The 20520-nt window shown below is 48.3% G+C and overlaps 1 protein-coding gene across 1 annotated transcript in view; it reads right to left on the bottom strand.

The window, feature by feature from the left end:
- Window positions 1-3591: 3591 nt before the first annotated feature.
- Window positions 3592-20520, bottom strand: part of SUMF1 (sulfatase modifying factor 1) — a 37948-nt gene continuing 21019 nt past the window's right edge. The window contains exons 5-9 of the mRNA XM_086469837.1: window positions 19196-19318; window positions 18413-18527; window positions 17408-17521; window positions 7152-7211; window positions 3592-4396 (exon numbers count right to left, since the gene is read on the bottom strand). Of these exons, the coding sequence (XP_086325963.1) occupies window positions 4286-4396; window positions 7152-7211; window positions 17408-17521; window positions 18413-18527; window positions 19196-19318 (523 nt within the window). The 3' untranslated portion in view covers window positions 3592-4285. The remainder of the gene's footprint in view (window positions 4397-7151; window positions 7212-17407; window positions 17522-18412; window positions 18528-19195; window positions 19319-20520) is intronic.

The raw sequence follows: 20520 nt of genomic DNA, 5'->3' as shown, positions 1-20520 counted from the left end.
TAAGTTTTTTGTTCCACAAAACATAAATAACTAATTATTATTGAGGTAAAAAACCCGTCCAGAAAGATTAGCTTGAATGCTTCACGCACACACACACACCCCCCCCCCTTTTCCACCTCCGTGTCGCTGCATGCTGAAATCTGGTTTGCAGTGCCCGGTTCCGTTCCGTTCCCGCTCAGCTCTGCGCGAACGGCGCAGTGCTGCAGGCTCTGAGGTACGGTCCTGCCGTCGCTTTCATCGCGCCCGGCTAAAGGCTCAGCTAAGGAGGTGGCTGCGGCAACCGCCAGCAGCGCTTCCACCTCGCTTGCCAGCAGAACCTGCGAGCCAATGCAGACTCCGCAGCCTGCAGCGGCGCGGTGCTGCTGTACTGACTCCTGAAATGGATCGAAGCGGGAAATGGCAAAGTACGTCTGAACCACAGCAAACGCGTCCTGTCACTTTGTAGAACGGCTGGCAGACAGGCGAGCGTTCCTGTCAGCTCCTGGCTGCTTTGGCTGCCCGGTTCCTGCAGAGCCAGGCTGTGCTAGGCCAGGCTCGTCCCTTCCCAGCAGCTCTCGGACAGGTCGAACGCGTGCGCCGCCGTACCGAGCGGCTCCTCGCCCCGGGGGCGCGGGTGAGAGCGTGCCGGGTGGGCTGCATGCTGCAACCGCGCGGGGCTTCGCCTCCTTCTTAGAGCAAATGAAGGCGGCTCCAAACAGGCTGCTTTTGAACTTCCCCCAACTTTGATGTACAGGACCGATAAACGCTACTTGTGACAGTCGGGCCGCAGCGTGCCAGCAGTGGCACAGCCCCGGGGTCGTTGGCTCTGTACAGGTGGGTCTTTAACTGCAGTCCCAACCTTTGACAAAACAAACACGCACGAGGGAGCGCAATGGGGGGGCTACAGGCCGTTGGCAACTTCTTTTTATGAAATAAAAGACAACTTTGGTTTGGACCTGAAAGATTGTCCTGATACCGACAAGGGATAAAGGATGTTTTGCTGCTATTACTTTGCTATTTGCTAAACAAAATCTTGCTTTGTGTTTCCCTAGGCCTCCTTGATAAGCTTCAGCGTTAGCTTTTCCCCATTTAATGTGTATCTTCGTGTTTCCGTTAGGAAGAACTGCTGTTGAGATTTACCTAGGCCGTGGTTTTAAAGATTACCACGTGGTTTTTCTTCGGCTTAATCATTAAGTGTCGCTTCTCTCAGTACAGAAAGCTTCCAGAGGATTTCAGCTGCTTGTCAAAAGCAGTTTACAAGCTGCGTGGCCATTAACTTTATTCATTGCCTGATCAAGGGTGTGTGTTTCTACAGAGGAGAAGTCCTCCAGGTCCCGTCACTCAAGCTACACTAGATACCAGGGTACAGCTTGGGTTGCAAGGTCTCTTGTCCTGTTCCGAGGCTTTACCTGGTGTTCTTCCCCCAAAGGGCATCGTGCCAGCCGCCCTCAGCCTGCGGGACTGGAGGGCTGGGAGCGGATGATCCAATCTGCTTCCTCTTTCCCTCCTGGAAAAAGTTGCAGCGCTAGTTTTACACCGTTCCTCAAGATTAGATGGGTTTTCAAGATGACAGCACTGTTCGTTAGCTTCCTGTTATGAATACGTACTTGGCACGATTTTGAGTAGTTAAGGAAGTGTAGATTCAAGAAAAATAACCCCCAAACCAGCCCCCCAAAACACCATTAGCGATATCTAGTCCTTGCATCCCCAGCTGTGAACCGGAGAGCGCGGCCGAGCCCTCTGTCTCTGCAATCCTACCCCTGCAGTCCCAGCCAGCTGATGCTGTTCCTAGCAAGTGACGCCAGGATCAGTTCCCTGCTTAGAACAAACTTCCCCAGCAGCGCACAAGAAGAGGGCGGTGTGCTGTTGCAAACACCCAGCCACAGTCAGGGCCTCCAAAGAACACAAAACAATTCAACCATTTGTCTGTCAGGGAGTTCTAAACTTTTCCACAGAGCACTGCGGCTGCCTGGGGGCGCGGACCAAAACCCTACTAAAAGGAAAAAAAATCCCCTAACAAGGGCCCGGGGAAGAGCACAGACCCTTGTTTCCACCTGCTGCATCTCTGTTCGCTTCTTCCCTCAGCTTCATCGAGTCCCAGCCTGGCACTGCCCGCTTCAGCGTGCTCTTTCACAGTGAATCCGGTCAAACAGCGCAAAAGACGGAGCTCCGGGTCATCTTCCCTCCTTCCTTCTACTCTCAGAGTGCAGTAAGGATTATCAGTCTTTCAATATTCAATACTCAAGCTTGGGAGATTTGCTTTCCCATTGAAATCTGATCCGATTAATTCAAGGACGTTTAATGAAAGATCTTGTAATAAACCACAGTAACGGTTACACAAACAGAAGCAGGACAGGACATTGTCCCATCTGCAGGAGAACAGGGAGACTCCTCCACAGGCCGCCCCCGGCACCGTGGGCATTGCCTGACACACCTGATGGGGCGTGTGATGGGTTTGCTTGGCATCATGAAGCTGTTGATTTAAATAAAGTCGTAAGGATTTTCCTATATGGAATTGTGTGTATTTTTTTCAAGGGTTTTTTTCCAGAATGAAAACAAACAGCAGCTTTAGGCAAAATCTTTTACAAAGTATATTCCTTCTTGTGGCAGAGACATGCCTTTTAGAAAGACAGAAATAGAGAGAGAATCCCTGTTACTTTCAGTAAAGTAGATTATTTCAATGCATAGATTTTAACTAAACATTTAATGCTGGTAAGACAGTCGTCACTACACATAATACTTCCTACAGCTTTTATCATGCTTATGTGAATGCCAGGTCATAGCGGTATGTTCTGGAATAATTTCTTTCTGCTTGCTAGAATGCCCTCTGCCGGAGCTGGGCTGGGTGGAAGGGCTCCCCAGACAGTCTCCAGCATCTTCTTTCCCACTTGAAACACTGACTGGAGGAGGAGCTGGCAAGCGATGCGTTTGTGTTACCCCCAGGCTGTAGGAAACCCAAACCCAGGTTACTGCAGGAAGGACAGGGCGGGGGAGGACGGACATCAATGCAGCAGCTTTGGGTCATCCACCGTCTTTTTCACTGTTGGGGCTGGAAGCAGCTGAGAAGCCGCCGAGTTCAATCCCTGCCTTACCCACCAGCAGTTCAGCCTGCCAGAGGGCAGCAACCCTTGTTCCTCTCCCCTTCGAGCAAACTTACTGCCTGGCACAGAAATACGACCAGACACCGTGTCCCTAGAGTGAGTGACAGTGTAAAACAGGGTGACAGGCCTGAAATACACCCAGATCCCAAAATGAGGTAGCTCCCATTATCCCCATTCCCCTTCCTCCTTGCTAAAATTCCTTTCCTTTTAAGTGCAATGGGTTTTTTTTTTGTGTTTGGGGTTTTTTTTGGTTGGTTTTTGTTTGGTTTGTTTGTTTGTTTTTTAAAAACAGAACAGTTTCAAAGTTTACCTTATTAGGCCTTAGGGCTCACACTTACATCTGCCATCCTTTCACCTTCGTGATCTTTTACTCAAGTGAAATCGTTTATTCACTTCAGTTTCTAACGATGCCGTTTTTGCAGTTTGCGACTCCCCAAAGTAAGCCCACACCGTGTCCAAGAAATTCAATGGAAAGTCCCAGTGTTTTTCCCACCAATAAGAGGCTCCAGCATGAAAAAATGCTTGAAATTTTATTCAAATATGTACAACAGTTCTAATCATCATCACCCTGAGGATTATCATCCCTCGGTTGCAGAAGGCACTTTCTAAAGAGGAGCAAGTATCTCCCCAGAAGCAGCACGTTTCTGGACCCGATTTTCACTGCAGGAGGAATGCAACACAAGGGCTGCACTAGCTGCCCCGGTGGACAGCTGCCAGTCCTCGCTCGTAACACCTTCAGTTCGCTGGTAAAGCTCTCTAAAATGTCTTAACTGCTTCAAATTTCTTTTAAAGCTTTCTAGAACTTCATAAAGTCCCTGTTTGTTGGATTTGAGTGTAGAAATTGACACTACACATAAATAAAACCATTTAATAAAGATCTTCTCTAAAGGAGCTATTAGTTACCCTTTTAAAACACAATGGGCAGGTTTCTGCTCGGTTTTGTGCTAGTTAACTCCACAACACCCTCGCTAAAACCCAACAGAATTCACCAAGGAAACATTTGGTCAGGATGAGAGTCCAGGCCAGGTTCCCCAACGAAGGTCCTTCAAGCTATGTTGAGCAGCGCTGGATTTTTTTCCCCACCCCCTCAGCAGGAAGTTTAAGCGCTAAATTGTTCCATTCTGTCTCACCGGCAAGTGACACTCCCCACGGCTCTTCAGCCTGGGGTGAAATTCAGCCCGTCTCGGTGCGCCAGCCCCCCTTCCTCACCGTGGCTCCGGCAAGGCGTCTGCTGCGCAGCGGAAGCCCAGGTTGGACGCCGAGCTGTCGGGGGTGTTCTGGCTGCGGGCCGCGCAGCGGTACCTGTAGCAGTAGGACTGGAGGGCGAGAGGAGAAACCGGGAACGTCAGAGCGCGTCACAGCTCGTGCTTCCTCAGGCAAGAGCTTGTTCGATTAATACAGCAAAGCATCTCCCCGCTGCTGGAGCGGTCAGTGAGCTGATGCTGCTCCAACCCGCTGTGGCAGGTAAGGGAAATCCCACGGTGCAGAGGGAAAAGGTAGTTTGAATGGTGGAGTGTCTGGTAACACCGGGTAGTAATGTCCTGCTCTGGGAAAAAGCCAGAGTGACCATTCTGCTGCTCCTCAGAGGAGGAGAGGGCAGCTCAGTGCCTCGATCTGTGCATCGGTGTACTGAGGGACGACTGGAATTGGACAGGTACTGGCACCTCCCAAAACACGCTGCACTGAATGAGATGCAACAAGAGGAAAGGACTAACTGGAGGCAAACTCCTTCCCAGTATTCCTGTGGTGTGCATTCTAGGGATATTTATAGTCAAGATACAATCTGGACTGGTGGCTACAAAAACATTTACATTTAAAATTCAGCCACTGATAAAACGATTCAATTGCATCTCAGATATTCCCTAGCAGACAACTCTGAACACTGTCCTCTTCCACGGGCTGCAATCACGCAGCAGCTGCCTCTCAGGAACGACAGGAGGAACCATCGTTGCCATTTCACTTCTCTAAGCGAGACAGGCGCAGGACTTGTCCTCACACCCATCAGATACAGCCATCTGATGCTGCTGATGCGTGGCGGTGGGCAATAGCCCTGTGCTTCCATTCCCCGTGTTGTTTGGCTGGTGCTTGTAGGATTTGATAGTGACAGACCAGTTTAGATCAAAAATATCATCGTAAAAGATTCAGAAAAGGACTGCTGCAGGGAGCTTTGTGCAAAGAAAGGCTTTAACTTGGACACAAACCAAACGAATCTGGACAGGACAAGGTCAGCCACCTTTACAGCAAGGTAGTCACTGGGCTGTAACTTGTGATGTGTGTTCCCGGGCTGTACAGCTTTGGCCGTGCCTCAGTGCTCCTCAAAAAAAAGGAAAACCTGTGCTATCCACAGTGCTACAGGTTCTCAGTTACCTGCCGTTCGGAATGATGGTTTCCAAACTGCAGAACTAACCCGTTGAAGGGGTCTGCTACGGTAAAAGTCAGGCTGACTGCCCAGCAGCAGTTACCCGCTGTAGCGTGGAAGGAGGACAGTCACGCTGGTAATTTCACTAATAAAGCGCTGGGGTGGCAGACTGGGTGTTGATGTAGCAGCTCCAGTACAACCCCTCCGAGTTCTGCCCCATTTTGCTGTTATTTCAAGAGATCTGGCTCCGGCTTTTTTGTTCTGTCCTCCCGCTGCAGGCTCCTCTGACAAAAACCCACCACTTTCTTTCAGGCTGGTTCGCCTGCAGGTAGTCAGGCTCTGAACCAGACTTCTGGAATAGCTGGGTTAAAAAGCAAACGTTTCTTTCTGTTATGTATGTTGTTGTTTTTCCACTCCACCGCTTTTTCTGGGGGTGTGGGGTGTGGCGGGGAGCAGAGGAGAGCAGGGAGGAGAGGATAGTTTTTCCTCCTTGAAACCCAGATCTCTTCAGGAGCTTGGCTACAGCTACTGAACAGCTCAGTTCGTACAACGGCGAGCGTGGTGACAGCTTCAGCTGGCTCCGTCATCGCGGGAACAGCCCTGTGAACCGGGCCATCCCATGTTCATCTCCCTTACCAGTATCTCCGCCTGCGGAGATCCAAACCTGTGGCCCCCGGAGCTGCTGCTGCCTCCCACGGCCGAGGCCTGCCCCAAACCTCCACCGTACACGACAGGATTTAGAAGCTGAACTATTTCAAAAATAAAAGTAGCTGCTGAGCAAACGGTAGCCTTTGTCAGCTCCGAGAGGCAGAAAAGCTGTAGAACAGATTAGTCTGAACCGATTTTGAGGCACCTACTAAAGAGCCCTTGTACGAGCAGTACTCGGTGGGGTGTTTTGTCTTTATACACAGCCTAGTTTTATCACCTACAAAAAAAAAAAAGAAGACCAGGACAGACCAGAATCTTCACAAGCCTTTAAAATGGGTCACGTTATTCATCACTGGAGCAGAGTCTATTCCAGTGTTAATTTAATCAAAACTGCTAATTAACATCTGACATCGATTTCACCCAAGAAGGAAATCAGTGTAGAAAATGGGATCTCACTGTAGAAAATTTAATCTAATTATGAGACTGATTTGCCAGCTGCAGGCTTTGAAAGGGAAGAAGAACAGGACAGCTCTAATGAGAACGGAGATCTACAATGAGCATTTTTCCAGCGCTGCCTGAACCGAGTTTCAAACACGATTTGTATCATGAACAGCCATTGCATTGTGGTGGCACCCAGACCTTTCAGACAGAATTTCCAGTCTGCTATCAGCCAAGCTGAAACATTCACCTCCCAGCAATCTCTCTGCTAACACCTGATGTCCTTTCTGGATCGAAAGTCATTCTAAAATGAAAAAAAAAAAGTCCCATCCGTACTTTCTCCTCTTAGAATTATCACTCAAGTGGTATAATGAACGTAGCATTAGGGGCACACTTCAACTGCTACATCTAAAAAAAACCCCGTACCAGATAAAGCAGTTTGTTTATTTTAATTCTAAGCTAACCAAAAAGAATTCCTTAAGAACGTTATATATTGCTCTTCCTTAAATTGCATGAAACCCCTTAACGAGCGCCAGGAAAGTCTGTCAGAAGCTGATTTCATTGTCAAGTCAGGTACATTCAGAGGAAAGATCAATATGGAAATACCACAGGCCTTTTCACATTACCTTATGGCACATATAGGAGCCGCCCTTCTTCACTCTGTCCGTCCCCGATGAGGGCCCTTTCTGCGGGGAGAGGACACTGGTTAGTATGCAAGGAAGAAGACTTCCCTCGGGGGTTGGGCTAGGGGACCTGTAAGGGTCCCTTCCAACCCCAACTATTCTCCAATTCTAAGAATAATTGCCAGTTACATGGTTAAAGGTAAAAGAACAGGGAGGTGAATAAGGAGCAGCCATAAATGTTCAGCATAGAGAAGTTTCAGCTGTGTCTGCCTGAACCAGAAAGCTGGAAATAATCAGGGTGTAAGAGACTTGCAGACAGGTGAGAGTAACTGTGCTCCCTCCTGGCTGCTGCAAACATTTAACATCCGAGCTGCTGCCCAGGGGGCCCTGTGGAGCCCCTGAAAACAAGCTCTAAGAAGCCCAGTGGCCATCACTGAAATCCTTGAAAACAGATCGGGTTCTGGTGTTTCAGCCATTTCCTAATGAGAGCAGGAATTTCTGTCCCGGGCCTGCACCCGTAACGGATCTGTGATTCCCATCAGCTCCACTGCTACGGCGCGGACCCGCGGGCGCCTGTGAGCCTCCCGCAGGAGCACCCAGCACTCCCGCTTTCCTAAAGGCGGCGACGCGGGTGGCCGGTGGCCACGAGGGGCTGCGATGCCCAATGCTCAGTGCTCCTCTTTCCAGCCCAAAACCCAGTCTGAAACACACGTTAGCGACTGCGCTGCAAGACACTCTGTACCACCTCCCCGCCGCTTGTTGTTAGGGGGGACGGGGACGGCCCGCGAGGTCTGCAGAAGGCACCGCGCTGAGGAGCGCCGATGGTGTAACTGCGCCTACGTTTGCAGTGTAATGTCCGTGATTTATTTGAAGTGCTTATGAAATTGGCCCTCAAATTGATTTAACGAGGTTATTTCACTCCTCTCTCTCAATTCCAACTCCAAAGGATGGCCTAATAGTTCAAGGAGAAAGCTGGGCTTCCTTGATAACACACTTTCGCTTGCTTTGATGCATATTTATTACACAGGCACAAGCAGTTCTCCCACTTCACTCCTTTCAGCTTTGAAAGCTACCGCTGCGCCCATCCAACACTTAGAGACTACTGCGACACTGAACTCCATGTTTCCAGTGTTGATACTGAATATTCTTACATGCTGTCTACGCTCCACGTGCATTGAGAAACTAGTTTTAGGAAGGAGCCACAAGAATATCTGCGTTCTATAAAGTGACAAACGAGGTCAAGAAAATAAATAGTGTTTTATTAGTTAACTGGCAAGCCTAGCCCAGAAGTTAGCACCGCCACTAAGAATCCTCTCAAAGTTGGAAGATTCACGTGTATTTCTATTTCTGTGCACGCTACCCTAGCGTGCAACAAATCACGCACGAGCCTCCCTCAAAGGAAGTTGCACTTGACTATGTACAAGCTGTTGTTTCTTCGCTGGTTTGTAGGGCGTATAAACCAAGTCTGTATTTCTAGACAAAACCTCATCAGAAGAATTTGTGGAATACAGGATTCAAACAAAGCCATAACGTTCTCCAAATCCCTGCATTTTCTGCTAAGACCGCTATCAATAAATGTAGGTTACAAGAAAGTCATCAGCCCGGTTTTTAGCAGTTAGGAAGAAAAGAATTCATTGCTACAGAGTATGTACGATGCAAAAACGGCACCATAAAAACATACCGTAATAGATTAAAAACAGACAACTGCTGAAAAAGAAATTCTGCCAGTGATTTTGCCTCCTCCTGTCCAGCAGCCAGATCCTGGAGGTATCTGAAGGGTGCTGTGCTTTAAGAACAGCAGATTGGTAAACATCAATGCAATCCCCAAGGAAAAATTTAACGTCTGTAGTATCTCCTGAACCCAGGAATAACTCCCCTTGAAGAAAGAGGCTCCAAAAGAGGGGATTTCCCAGGGAACACCACCTCTCCAGCTTTCCGTAGCAACCACTGACCACCAGTTTGGTTACACCTGGTCGCCACGCTGTCCTGCCCTGTACCAAGGGACGTAGCTGTCCCCCACCCAACTCCTGCATTTCCAGAGGTGAAGTCATACAAGAATCAGCACAAGGCAAGCAGTTGTAACGCCGAACACAAATCACAGGGCCTGCTGGAAAACCCTGAAAGTTGATGCTGGTAGAAGCTACTGACTGCATCCACTGAACTGGAGCGCTTTGAGAGTCTTCGCATCGAAAGCTCACCATACTGAAACTTCAGCAGCTTCACGTTTATTGCAAAATTTTATGAGATAGAGGAAAGAAGAAAAAAAAAAAAAAAGGCCTATCACTGCATTTAATATCCTACAAATACTCAAGGAAAACCCCACCCAGAGGCAGTGTCCGCTCGTTTCCGAGCTTGGGTGCTCCTCCACGGGACAGGCTTGCTGCATTTCCAAGGTCTCTGGAAATTGTCTTCCCAAAACTTGCATGTAGACACACTGAGCCCCGCTCTAAGATAAGCCACCAACAAGCACAATCAACTCCAAGAGCCTGTTAATCTCATCTTAAGGGAAGCCAGGGCAGAGCCAGCCAGAAGAAAACCGACCTAAAAAAGAGCCCCATGAGAACAAGACAAAACAGAGAACAATGGAGCTGTTGAGCAGGATTTCCCATTAAAACTGTAATGCAAATACTGAGCAGCAATCTTTGCTATTAGGTCCAAAGTAACTTCCATAAACTAAGAGGAGCAGGCTAATTTAGGATTAGAGGGTTTGTTGTCCAACCATAAGACGATTGTATGTTTCAGGGATTACACGGGGATAACATACACTGAAGCAGCACATGAACCGAAGGAAATGGTCATTGCATAAGCTCTTCTTATTAATTACAGATATCTTCTGCCAGGCAAGAACTGAACATCAAAGGCTATTTGGTAACAAAAACCCAAGTTCAATTGACCCCCCCCCCAGCCTCTGAAGCAGGATTGCAGCACTGAAATGCTTTACCACCTGCAAAAATCTGTTATTGTGTTCCCCAGTAATCTATTCTCTTGCAAAACATTATCCTCTTGAGACATAATTCTTTAAAATCACTGAAGGTGAAGAGTTTATCATAAAACAACTGGCAAAGTTCTCTGAAAAGCAGAAAGTAACTAGACATTAGCTGGAGAAACAACTGCTGCCTGTTTGACGACAGTCTATGGGCTACGTTTAGTCCTCTTGCTGTTGATATTTCCCTGTCTCGCTCTGAACTTCAGCAAAGGAACAGGTAAGAGGAGGTTGGGATAACCAGATTTCACCGCAGTTGTATCCAGCTACTTACACACGTACGAAATCAAACGCACAAGTAACCAGCGAGATCGGCACCTTTCCGAGCTCGTGACTGCACTCGAATCAAGGGGCGGCGGGGGGCGTAAAAAAGAACCACAGAGCCTCAAAGGCAGGGCACAGCGAATTCAGTTCTCCTGCCCAGTGTCAGAGGCGCAGCTTACAGGAACTCTCGGCCTCCACTTGTTGTGGAGTTGAAGCCAGAACCCCAGCACTGACCGCGGCAGGCAGCGATTGCACCTCCGTTCAACGCGCAGCTCAGCTTCTCTGAAGAGGCACCACGTATCGCCAGGGTCCCCAGCAAAGCCTCGTCAGCGGATCTGAAGGCAGCCAACGCGAAATGACAGACACGCTCCCGCCGCAGACTGACGAGCACCCCGTCGCCGACCGCGCGGCCTTCTACTGCCGAAGCACAGGCCCGCCCGCCCGCCCGCGGAGAACGTGGCGTTGGAATCGAGCGTGGCCTTTCCCTTTTCCCACGGTTTGCTCCTGCACCCCGTGCAAGGCCCCTGCTTAGGGCTTCCAAGTGCCCCCGGTGGTCTGTCAGCATCCCAGCAGCCGCGGGCTGGACTGGTGTCCCTTTCCTTCAGGAGCCCTTCACTACGCTCCCGACAAGTTCACGGCCCGGCCACCGCGGCGAGGCTCAGGGCAGGCAGCTGTCCTTCCCCTGATGGCTTCTTGGTGGGCTCCTTTCCCTACCCCAGCCTTCCTGAAGGAACCTCAAACCTGGCACACGCAGGGAGAAGCCACCTGGACTCCATCTCCTCAGCCTACGAGGTTGGACAGTTTTGTCCAGGTAGGTAGGAAGGTGCCGCAGCTCCTTGGCCTACGTGTAGCACGAAGCACCTCCAAAGCAAGGCCCGGTTCCCAGCTCCAAACAGAGATAAAGGAACCAGCCAAGCCCCTACAGACAAAGCAGAGGAAGAGTTTCAGTTTCTTGAGCTCTCTTACCAGTGACACCCTGCTTCGGATGCTACACACGCCCTTCTGACTAGAGTCCTGGCCTCTGCGTGGTCCTTCTCCTACCTACATCACTTGCTTAAGCTTCCTCTTGTTTTACAGACAGCCTTCGCAGTCCTTAGATCTGCAGATGTAGAAATGGAAATTCACTCCTGTCTGAGGGCTGGCTGCTTAGACAGTACTGGAAAAAAAACCCCAACCCCCCAAAAAGCTTCACTGCTTTGTCTTCCACAGAACTACACAGACTTCAGGTACAGCATCCTGAAAAATCCCCCCAGTCCATGGCTCTTCTGGACTAATGCATGCATTTAATGCACTTGGTAAAGTAAGAGTGAACAAAGTTTATCCAACTTTGGCCAGACCATGTTGCTGCTCAAAGTCTTGTATTTCTTATAACTAGAAAAAGGAGAAAGCCTGCAACGTTAGTGTTTGCTCATGCTTGTATCTTCCTCATCGAGAAAGGAAACCTGCTTTGACTGTGCTTACCCGTAATAAAAACTAATCGGAGCACAGCAATTAAGGTCACATTTGATTAAAACAAGCAAATCTTTGTTCCACCAAACAATATTGGTTTATGCCGTTATCTGGAGAAGCGTACCATCTGGTACTGGAGTGGAAGGACATTTGCTGTTCATACGTAGAGAACCAGAGCTGGCCAGACCTCGATCCTGGATTTAAAGAACAAATTTACTGTGTATTGCCAAGTTTATTCTGTAGTATAACGCTGTAACAGACAGGTTATAGTCTGATTGTATAATTACAAGTGCTCATGCATTCAATTACCAAGGCTTATAAGCAGGATTATTCTTTAAAGAGTTATTAAAATCCATCGTACCAGCTTTTTTTTTTTTTTTAAATTAAAAAGAAAGTTGTATTTCTTTCATTACATCAAACAAATGCTTTCTGAAGAGGCCCCAACATTTTCTACGCAGTCCGCTACACGCCCACTGTTTTGAACTAAATCCATTTTCAAACAGAGCTGCAGGTCACAAGAAATGACGTGTCTGATACAAAAAAATCTGAGCCAGAAGTCGCCACAATTAAGATGGCCCCATAAAGGGACAGCGGTTTGATTGATCTCACGCACCCCCTTGGCTACTGTCTGCCAAAACGATCGTTTACACGTTTCAAACAGAAAACCCCACCCCTTGCGCTTCCTTGTCCTGCCCTTGTGTGTCAAAGAGTAGCTGCAAGATGTGTTACAGGAACGTTTTTTGTGAGTTTGTCTTGAACTGCGGATTTTTTTTCCCACTCATGAGAAAAATCAGCCCAGAAGCACTTACTTCTGACAGCAGCAGTGCTCTGGCTTTTCACCCACTGCCAATACTGGAAGAGTTTTACATTTTCTCAAGGGGATTTTAAAAATTCCCTCCAAAACGAGTCTGACCACGCAAGAAACGCTTCACCGACGCGATTCAGACACGCTGCGAGACTGTCTTTGTGCTGCTGCGTGGCCCCATTCTGCGCAACTCCAAGATGTCTTCAAGGGCAAGCAAAATAACGTCAGAGAACAGCGGGAGGACAGCCAGCTCCTTGGTCTCCTGGCAGTCACTCAGGTAGAGTATCCCTCAAGGAGCCCACAACGCTGGAGAACAGCCACGGGGATACAGCCTGGCACCCTAAACTGAGATGTGCAACAGAGCTCTGCTGAGAAAGGCTCTTGGTGGTCGGTGAACACAGAATATAGGCCACAACTATGCCGAGAGGTGAGGGGAAGTTAGGTCACAGCTCAGAGATGCGATTCCACTTGAAATTCAGAAAATTTAGAAGTTATTTCCGTTTCCACCCATAAAAGAGTTTGGCACAGACAGCTACTTTAGAGTTGGCTTTTTCTGGTGTGTTCTGGATGCCCACGGGGCTGTCCTGCTGCACCAGGGGAATGGCACTGGTGTGGGGGCTGCCCCCTTTTTGCTGGGCGAGTACCAAGCCCGTTCTCTCACACGAGATCAAGGGACCATTCCCCGTCTTCCAGATGGCAGGTGAGGTCATTCACTATGTACAATTTGTTACTCACCCCCCCTGCAAATACAAGGCTGTTTCCTTGCTTTCCCAGCTAGTCTCGGTGCAGTACATGTCCCTGCTGATCCCCCATGCCTGTAAAACGGGGAGACTTCCCTCTGCTTAAGGCAGAAATGGGCAGAGGCACCGGCAGCTCCCCGCACGAGTGGCTGAGAAGCGGAATTCAAAACAAAAGCCGCTTGCTCCTCACGTTTTGAACTAGCCACTACCACTGTGCAAAGAGTGTCTGCACCACGATAGCCGAGGAGAGTTTTAGCTGTAGAAGGGTCTACTTAAGTTCTCAAAGGAAGGTCTGTACAAACAAATCCCCAGTTACACTAACGCTCTGCTCTTAACAGCTACCTCCATGACAGGCCGCGATGCCTTTCAGTGCCACTGCCTTGAAGGTTCTGGCTGCAGCCCCAAGCCCTCACTGTTGCCAACGGCGTCCAGCGTTCCTGGCACATCACAGCTTATCATTTCAAGGACATCGTGCCAAGCTCTGCATTCTCTCTACTTCGTGAGCTGCACAAAAATCTTTCAAGTTTGTTTATTTGCCTTCAATACGCCCCTGCACAGGTCCTACACCTGGCAAAGAAGAGGAAAGCCATCGTTTGTTCCATTGTTAGAGCAACTCACAAAGCCCTTTCAGGTGTCCCAGTTTATTTTTGCCCTCGGTAACTATTTGTGTACGCAAGCCCATCAATTACAGGAAAAATCCCAACCCGAATCTGTGTGCAAAATTCCATCCACTCCTCGTCACCAATGCACAGGACACCCAAAATCTCTCCAGAACTAGGAAACTGCTTTGAAGATCTCAAATGTTAAACTAAGTACATTAAAAAACTTTCACTAAGGTCTGACCCTCTAGAAGAATTCCTAGTCTTTTAGACTGAAAGAACACATCCTATATATAGGTTATGCTGACTTGTACTCTGGAGAGACTGAAGAGATTGGCTCTGATAGATACGGTGCTAATCATTTTTAATGTCTCAGAAGATACTGCAGCCTGGCTATTTTGAGACACCTTTTCACATTATGAGATTCACTTTCCTTATCCATTTAATCAGAAAAACCCTTTGGAATTCACTTTGAAGGGCTCTGCCTCAGACACTAGGCTCTGACAATTAGTTTCCATCCAAAAAAAAAACCAACCAACCCCTAAAAGCATCATTGTTAACACCTAATTTTTAAATACTTTCTGAAGCGTATGCAAAATGTTTACGCCTAAATTAAAAACCTTGGCAAACTCATAGCCGCAGAGAGCAAAATTCACTTGTTTCTCACCATCACCTTCGTTTAACACCGCAGCACTGGTGCGTTGATGTTACAAACACGAAGGTGTTTCGTTCAAATAAGCCATTCTAATGACAGTGCACCACGGCAATTCTTAAGAGACAGGTTTTATTTTTCCCCAAGCATTGTCTCACAATTGTCTACATTGTCTGTAGTTCAGCAAGAGACGCCATTCTGGCCAGCTGGACCTTGTGCAACTTGGGAAGGCCGACACAGGCAGAGAAATCTATTTTTCTTGATCAAACAGACTAAGATGAAGCTAACTAGCACCAGTGGCAGGGAACGGATTAGCTGAGAGCTACAGTTGGGGTGGAGACTCCTGGAGGTTCTTGCCCTGATTACCACAGCAAATAACCTCTGGAACACAGCCAGGTGCAAGGGAGCCGAGCTCTGTGACTTCTGAGTTCTATCGCACACAAAAGTGGTTTCACTCTCCAGACTTGGCCTAGTCACTCTGTTCTGGTTTCCCAGTGTTGCCGCTCCTCGTTGGGCGAGACGACTTCCCCAGCGCCACGCGCTTTTCCCTGCCCCGAGGGGTGACGGGACAAACAAGCAGCCAGAGCTGAGGCAGAGGAGGAACAGATGAACGAGGACGGGGACAGCCGCAACACGCCACCAGCTGCCAGACCCGTGCTCTCTCCCGGGGACACGGACGCCGTTTGTCTCTGCGAGGGTGTGAGGGGCAGGGGGTCCTTCGCCTCCGCTCCAGCCAAGGCAGCCCATGCTGATCACCGTGCGCTGGTGCCAGGCACCGAGGTGAGGCTTCAGCAGCAGAAGGGGTAGAGCAGGAGCTTCCCTGGTACAAGCCATGGCAGGTGACCACACAGTCTGGGAGGGAAAGCTCAGCCTGGCTCACTCTCCTCCTCCCCTGACTCCCCAGGCTGCAATCGAATCAATACTCACTCCCTCTGACAGGGGAAACTTCGCTAGTTTTATTGTGCTTCACTTTCAGCCAAATTCGCTTCATCTTTAGAAATGTTGCTCTTAGACTGGCCTCATTTCCATTGGGAAGGTACCAAAAACATAAAATTAACCTTCCTTGCATATAAAGCACCCACCGGAATGGGAACAGAACTGCAAGACAGCAGATGCTTCTGTCCTAATCAAGCAATATGCAAACAGGGAAAAAAAATTCCAGTCTGAGGGCGAAGTGTAAGTTTTACATAAATTTCAGCTGTGTCTGTGTATTTGAACCTGCCTTGGCAGGGGGTTGGACGAGATGATCTCCAGGGGTCCCTTCCAACCCCTACCGTTCTGCGATTCTGTATGGAAGCCACGAGCTAAGGTGGGAGAGACAGGTGTGTTTATGCAGTCAAGGGACAGTTCAGAGCATTTTGAGTACTGTGAAATACTCAAATCACATCACATGAATTTGTGCAAAACACGAAAGAGGTCGTAGACGGAGACACAACACGGCCAAGGTCCCAAAGGGAAAGGAGGTTCTTGAGCCATTGCTAGGCCACTCAGACTGCCTACCAACAAAACCCAGAGAATGGTCCATCCTGTTTTAAACCAAACAAGGAGATAAAAAAAGCTGTATGCCATAGACTCATAGAATGCCAGGTTGGAAGGGACCTCAAGGATCATCTAGTAGAACCTTTTAAACCATTGAAATCATCTAGTCCAAGCTTGCAACCATTTCAGTTACTTGGGAAGATGTACTTAGTGCACTGTGGGACACACAGCTGAAGCCACTAGAGAAGCCTGTGGTATCTTACTGGGATAAGAAGTAACTGGTGTGATCAGTATGGGTTCGGAGATCTCCGGATGCTCCATCAGTGTGATGGAGCAGCTAGTACCCATCTAGAGCGATCTAGACCCCAGCATGTGTCTGATTCCTCTCACTAGACACATCCTCCTGGAAGAACAGCAGACTGTTAACCTCTGCAACGTGCAGAACAGCAAAACAAGAAAAAAAAAAAGGTTTGGCAAGTTCCTCAAGCCATTCCCAACTGCTGACTTCCCAGAAAGGCTTATGACGGGCATGCCAAAGGCTACACATCGCATACTCCATGGGGATAACAAATCCTGCAGCAGCCAGCTCCTGCCCCGTGAGGTTGAATTGGTTTTGCCATTACAGGTAACTCTGTCTGAACAAAACAAGCTCTGTGAGAGCAGAGCAGCGCATTTCTCAGATAAACGAGAGAGAACATGTAATACTAGAACTTGAACCTGCTGAGAGGTACTTCATGAGAACCCCCACGTACAAAGCTTACCCTGCAGGACCCCTTTCTCTGCCTGCCACAGAGAAACCCAAAGATTAACCTCTCAAAGCCCAGTAAAATACTTCTCCCCATGAACTTTGGCTTTATTACATATTGAGTTTTAAACGAGCGAGTATCAGCCATAGAGATAACGCAGAGTGGTTTGTACTCTACTTAGCAAAGGAAAAAAAAAGAGTAGTACAGCTTGTAACAACATAAACAAATTAAAAAACCTTCCTTTTTTTTTTTTTGAAAGTAATTCCACTTCATTGGCAAATTCTTGATTTATGCAATACGATGCCAGTTTGGAAGTACTCAACTGCTAACCAGTTGCAGAGGCCTGTCCAACAAAAAATACAGAAGTAAAATGGCACTACAACTTCCGTGTTGATGACCTGTGGTGTGATAGCTCCTAATTCCCCAGAACGCAGCCCAGCCCACCCTGAGTAGAGAGGAGGAAAGAACAGGAGGTTCCCAAACAGCAACCAGACCAGAGTAGGGGAATTCTGTACTTTATGGGATGCCAATAAAATACTTACCGGGTTGTGGGCTTCATCTGTGGAATGATGAACAGCCCACCAGTCAGACGTCCACTCCCAGGCGTTTCCTACAATGTTGTACAAGCCGTATCCGTTGGGAGGGAACGCCGTGACCTGTACAGGATACGGAACAAGGGCCGGCTCTGTAACCACTCGCCGTGAAGGCAGGTTTTTAGTCCTGCAGGCCAGCCTGCTGAAAGGCCGTCCCAGGGCCTTCGGCCTCCGCATCGCAACAGCGGACACCAAACTAGTAGTGCGGGGTTGCAACGCTTTTACCTGCTCCAGTTCAACAAAACAGGATGAACTCTCATCACCCTCTATGTTCTCAGCACCACATGTCCTCCGTGGCTTTGGAGACTGATCCTCTGAGGAGAGGCACTGTCTGACCAACACATGTGGCAGTAGTGACCCAACCTCCATGCCCATGCTTAGAACTTCCACGTTCCCCTTCCCATCAAAGAAAAGCAACTCGTGCATGTGCAGGCTTCTCTCCTGATGAAACTTTTTGGACTGACTTTAACTATCATTTAATAATTCACTCACATTCTTGATTGCCTTTAAAATCCCACTCCATTGTTTCCCATACTAGACACACTCAACCTTTCCAAAAAGGGAAGTTTCATTTCCTTTAAACTATTGCATCTTTTTTTTGCCTCACGAACAACTACCCAAAAACCTGAGAGTTCAAAAACTTGTAATGCCAGAAGTGCAGGCAGAAAGTATTTCAGCTTCTGACTATAGACTGGAAAGGGGGAAAAGAGGTCAGTTTGAGAAGAACTAAAAGTTAGAATGAAAGTAATCTTTACTTTGCAATTAGCTTTTTTAAAAGTGTCCCTTGGTAATACCCAAGTCTGCAGTGAACTACACTGTTAACTGTAAAAAATCTAAAGGTGATAGAGTACAGGAATGGCAAACAGCCCCAGTTCATGGTGTTGAACACAGACCTCAATTTTAGGAAGACTAAGTTCATTTCCATACAATTAATTCACTTTGAGACACACTTACAGGCGCAGTTCCTTTGTACCCATCTTCTGCAGTGTTGTTAGTGGGGAACACTCCCTGCCAGATATTGGCATAATGCTGACCTTTGGGCTGAAGCTTGTTGCCCCATGGGAAAAGTCTATTACAAGAGATACAGAAGAACAGTTGCCAAACACTTTTCAATTAAAATAAATAAATAAATAAATGAGACACACCACACACATCCCCCTTCCTCCTCACCCAGCCCTGCAGAGCTGCTGGTATCGTTCCGTTTGTACCAACACCTCGCAGGTTTTACAAGGAGAGCAAGAGGACAATTCGTGCACGAAGGAGGAAAGACAGCCCTGCCCTGTGCAGCAAGGAGTCCAGGACCCAAGGTGGAGAAGACACCAGCCTGCTCTTCACCTCATCCTCCTCTCCTCCCCAAGCCCACAGACAGGCAACAGGCGGATCCAGGGGCCCCACAGTGCTGCAGTTATTTACTTCAGCTCTTCTGCAACTCTGTCACCCTTGGCTACACCTTTTGCCCCCTGCAGAGCCCTGTTTGGGCACTTTGTCACATCCCCTGCTCTCCTGGGACCTCTGCATCCTCCTCCCACCGCAGAGTTCAGATGACAACACACCAGTATTCAGGGAAATTCACTTACCTCAAGGAATCTGTTCAGAGTAAGTCAGTGTGATACTTACCACAGACACGTGTACTACACAAGAAAGGGACATTGAGGGTAATAAAACCCCGCACAACTCGTCCTTACCCAGTAAACCCCAGTTTTAAACATTTCTCAGGGACACGTCTGTGACAGGTACCTGTTTTCAAGGCCCCCTCGGCAGCTGTATTCCCATTCAGCCTCCGTCGGTAAGCGTTGCCCGGCCCACGTGCAGAACGCCACAGCATCGTTCCAGGAAACATGAAGAACCGGATGATCCATTCTGGGGAAGAAACAGGACAAGATCAGCAGCAGAACTAGGCCATCTCACTGCTACACAGCCCCAGCGTTTCATCAAACTCTGATTTCAGCGATGGCCACAAAGGACTGGGAGGACGTTTCGCAGTTCAGTTACAACCAGACGAGGTACCAGTTACTTTTACAGAAAAGAAACTATTTAAAGACAGGCAGCAAGGTGCTGGAAGGGAAATGCAGCCAGAGAAAAACTTGTGTTTGCCTCGCCATGCTTTTATGTACAGCTCTGCAGTTCACAACAACATTTCTGGCTTGTGCTTTCTCACCTCAGAAACCTGCTGCACGCAGGCAACAGTGAAGAACTATCACCACTCTGGCTGCTGTGGAAATGGAGGTGCTCAGAGACCTTGGGAAGACACCAAAAGCCGACAGCATTACTACTCCTTGCTAGGCTGGTTTAATGGTATCTTAACGAAAAGCCAAGATTCTCAATGGGAAAATTTACACCACAATTTAATGCGAATGCTCTTCACTCCCTGCGCGCTCTTCTCTTTGCTGCAGGTTCTTTCTTTGCTGTAGGTTCTTTCTTTGCTGTCAGCTGTGGGGTTTTTGAGGGAGAGGTGAGATGAGAAAGAGTCCCTGCTCTTAGCAACATCATCTTTTGCAGCACCCAATCCACAACACAGCAAACTGCAGAAATTGAACGAAAAAAGTATTTTTCTTTGGGCATTTCAAGGTGCACGGTTCACACAAAAGCTCCCACCGTTCCTTTGGTTTGGTTGCAGGATTGCCCTCACAATCCTGGTCTCTTTTTCCAGAAAAAATGCCCAGTCACTCTTGTCACAAGGATCCTCCTCCTAGACCAAGATACCTCAAGAGCTGAGGGTGCTGGTCCAGAAGACAGATGCAGAGGACTTCCACTTAACTTGTCTTTCCTGCCTCAATTCACAAGCCAGCGTGTGCCTGTCGGTCCATTAAGCTACTTCCCCGTGGCAAGTTCACCAGCAGCTGTACTAGGCTAGGTTTGGGCCACACTTCCACAAGACTAGATTTACATGGCAGGTTTCCAGCTCTTACCTGCTGACTGTGACCTAAATTTCTCTGTCTCCCCCTGATATTATCTCTATTTTTGCCTCAGATAATTCTTTCATTGCCCTTGGAGAACAGACAACGGACTTGCTACTAAGCAGTTCAGCCATCAGATGATGTTACACGAACATAGGCCTGTCC

The sequence above is a fragment of the Leptosomus discolor genome, chromosome 9 (assembly GCF_034619465.1).
Source record: "Leptosomus discolor isolate bLepDis1 chromosome 9, bLepDis1.hap2, whole genome shotgun sequence".
In the NCBI taxonomy this organism is placed as follows: Eukaryota; Metazoa; Chordata; class Aves; order Leptosomiformes; family Leptosomidae; genus Leptosomus; species Leptosomus discolor.
Note: the sequence above shows the minus strand (reverse complement) of the source record. Positions and strands in the feature narration are given on the sequence as shown.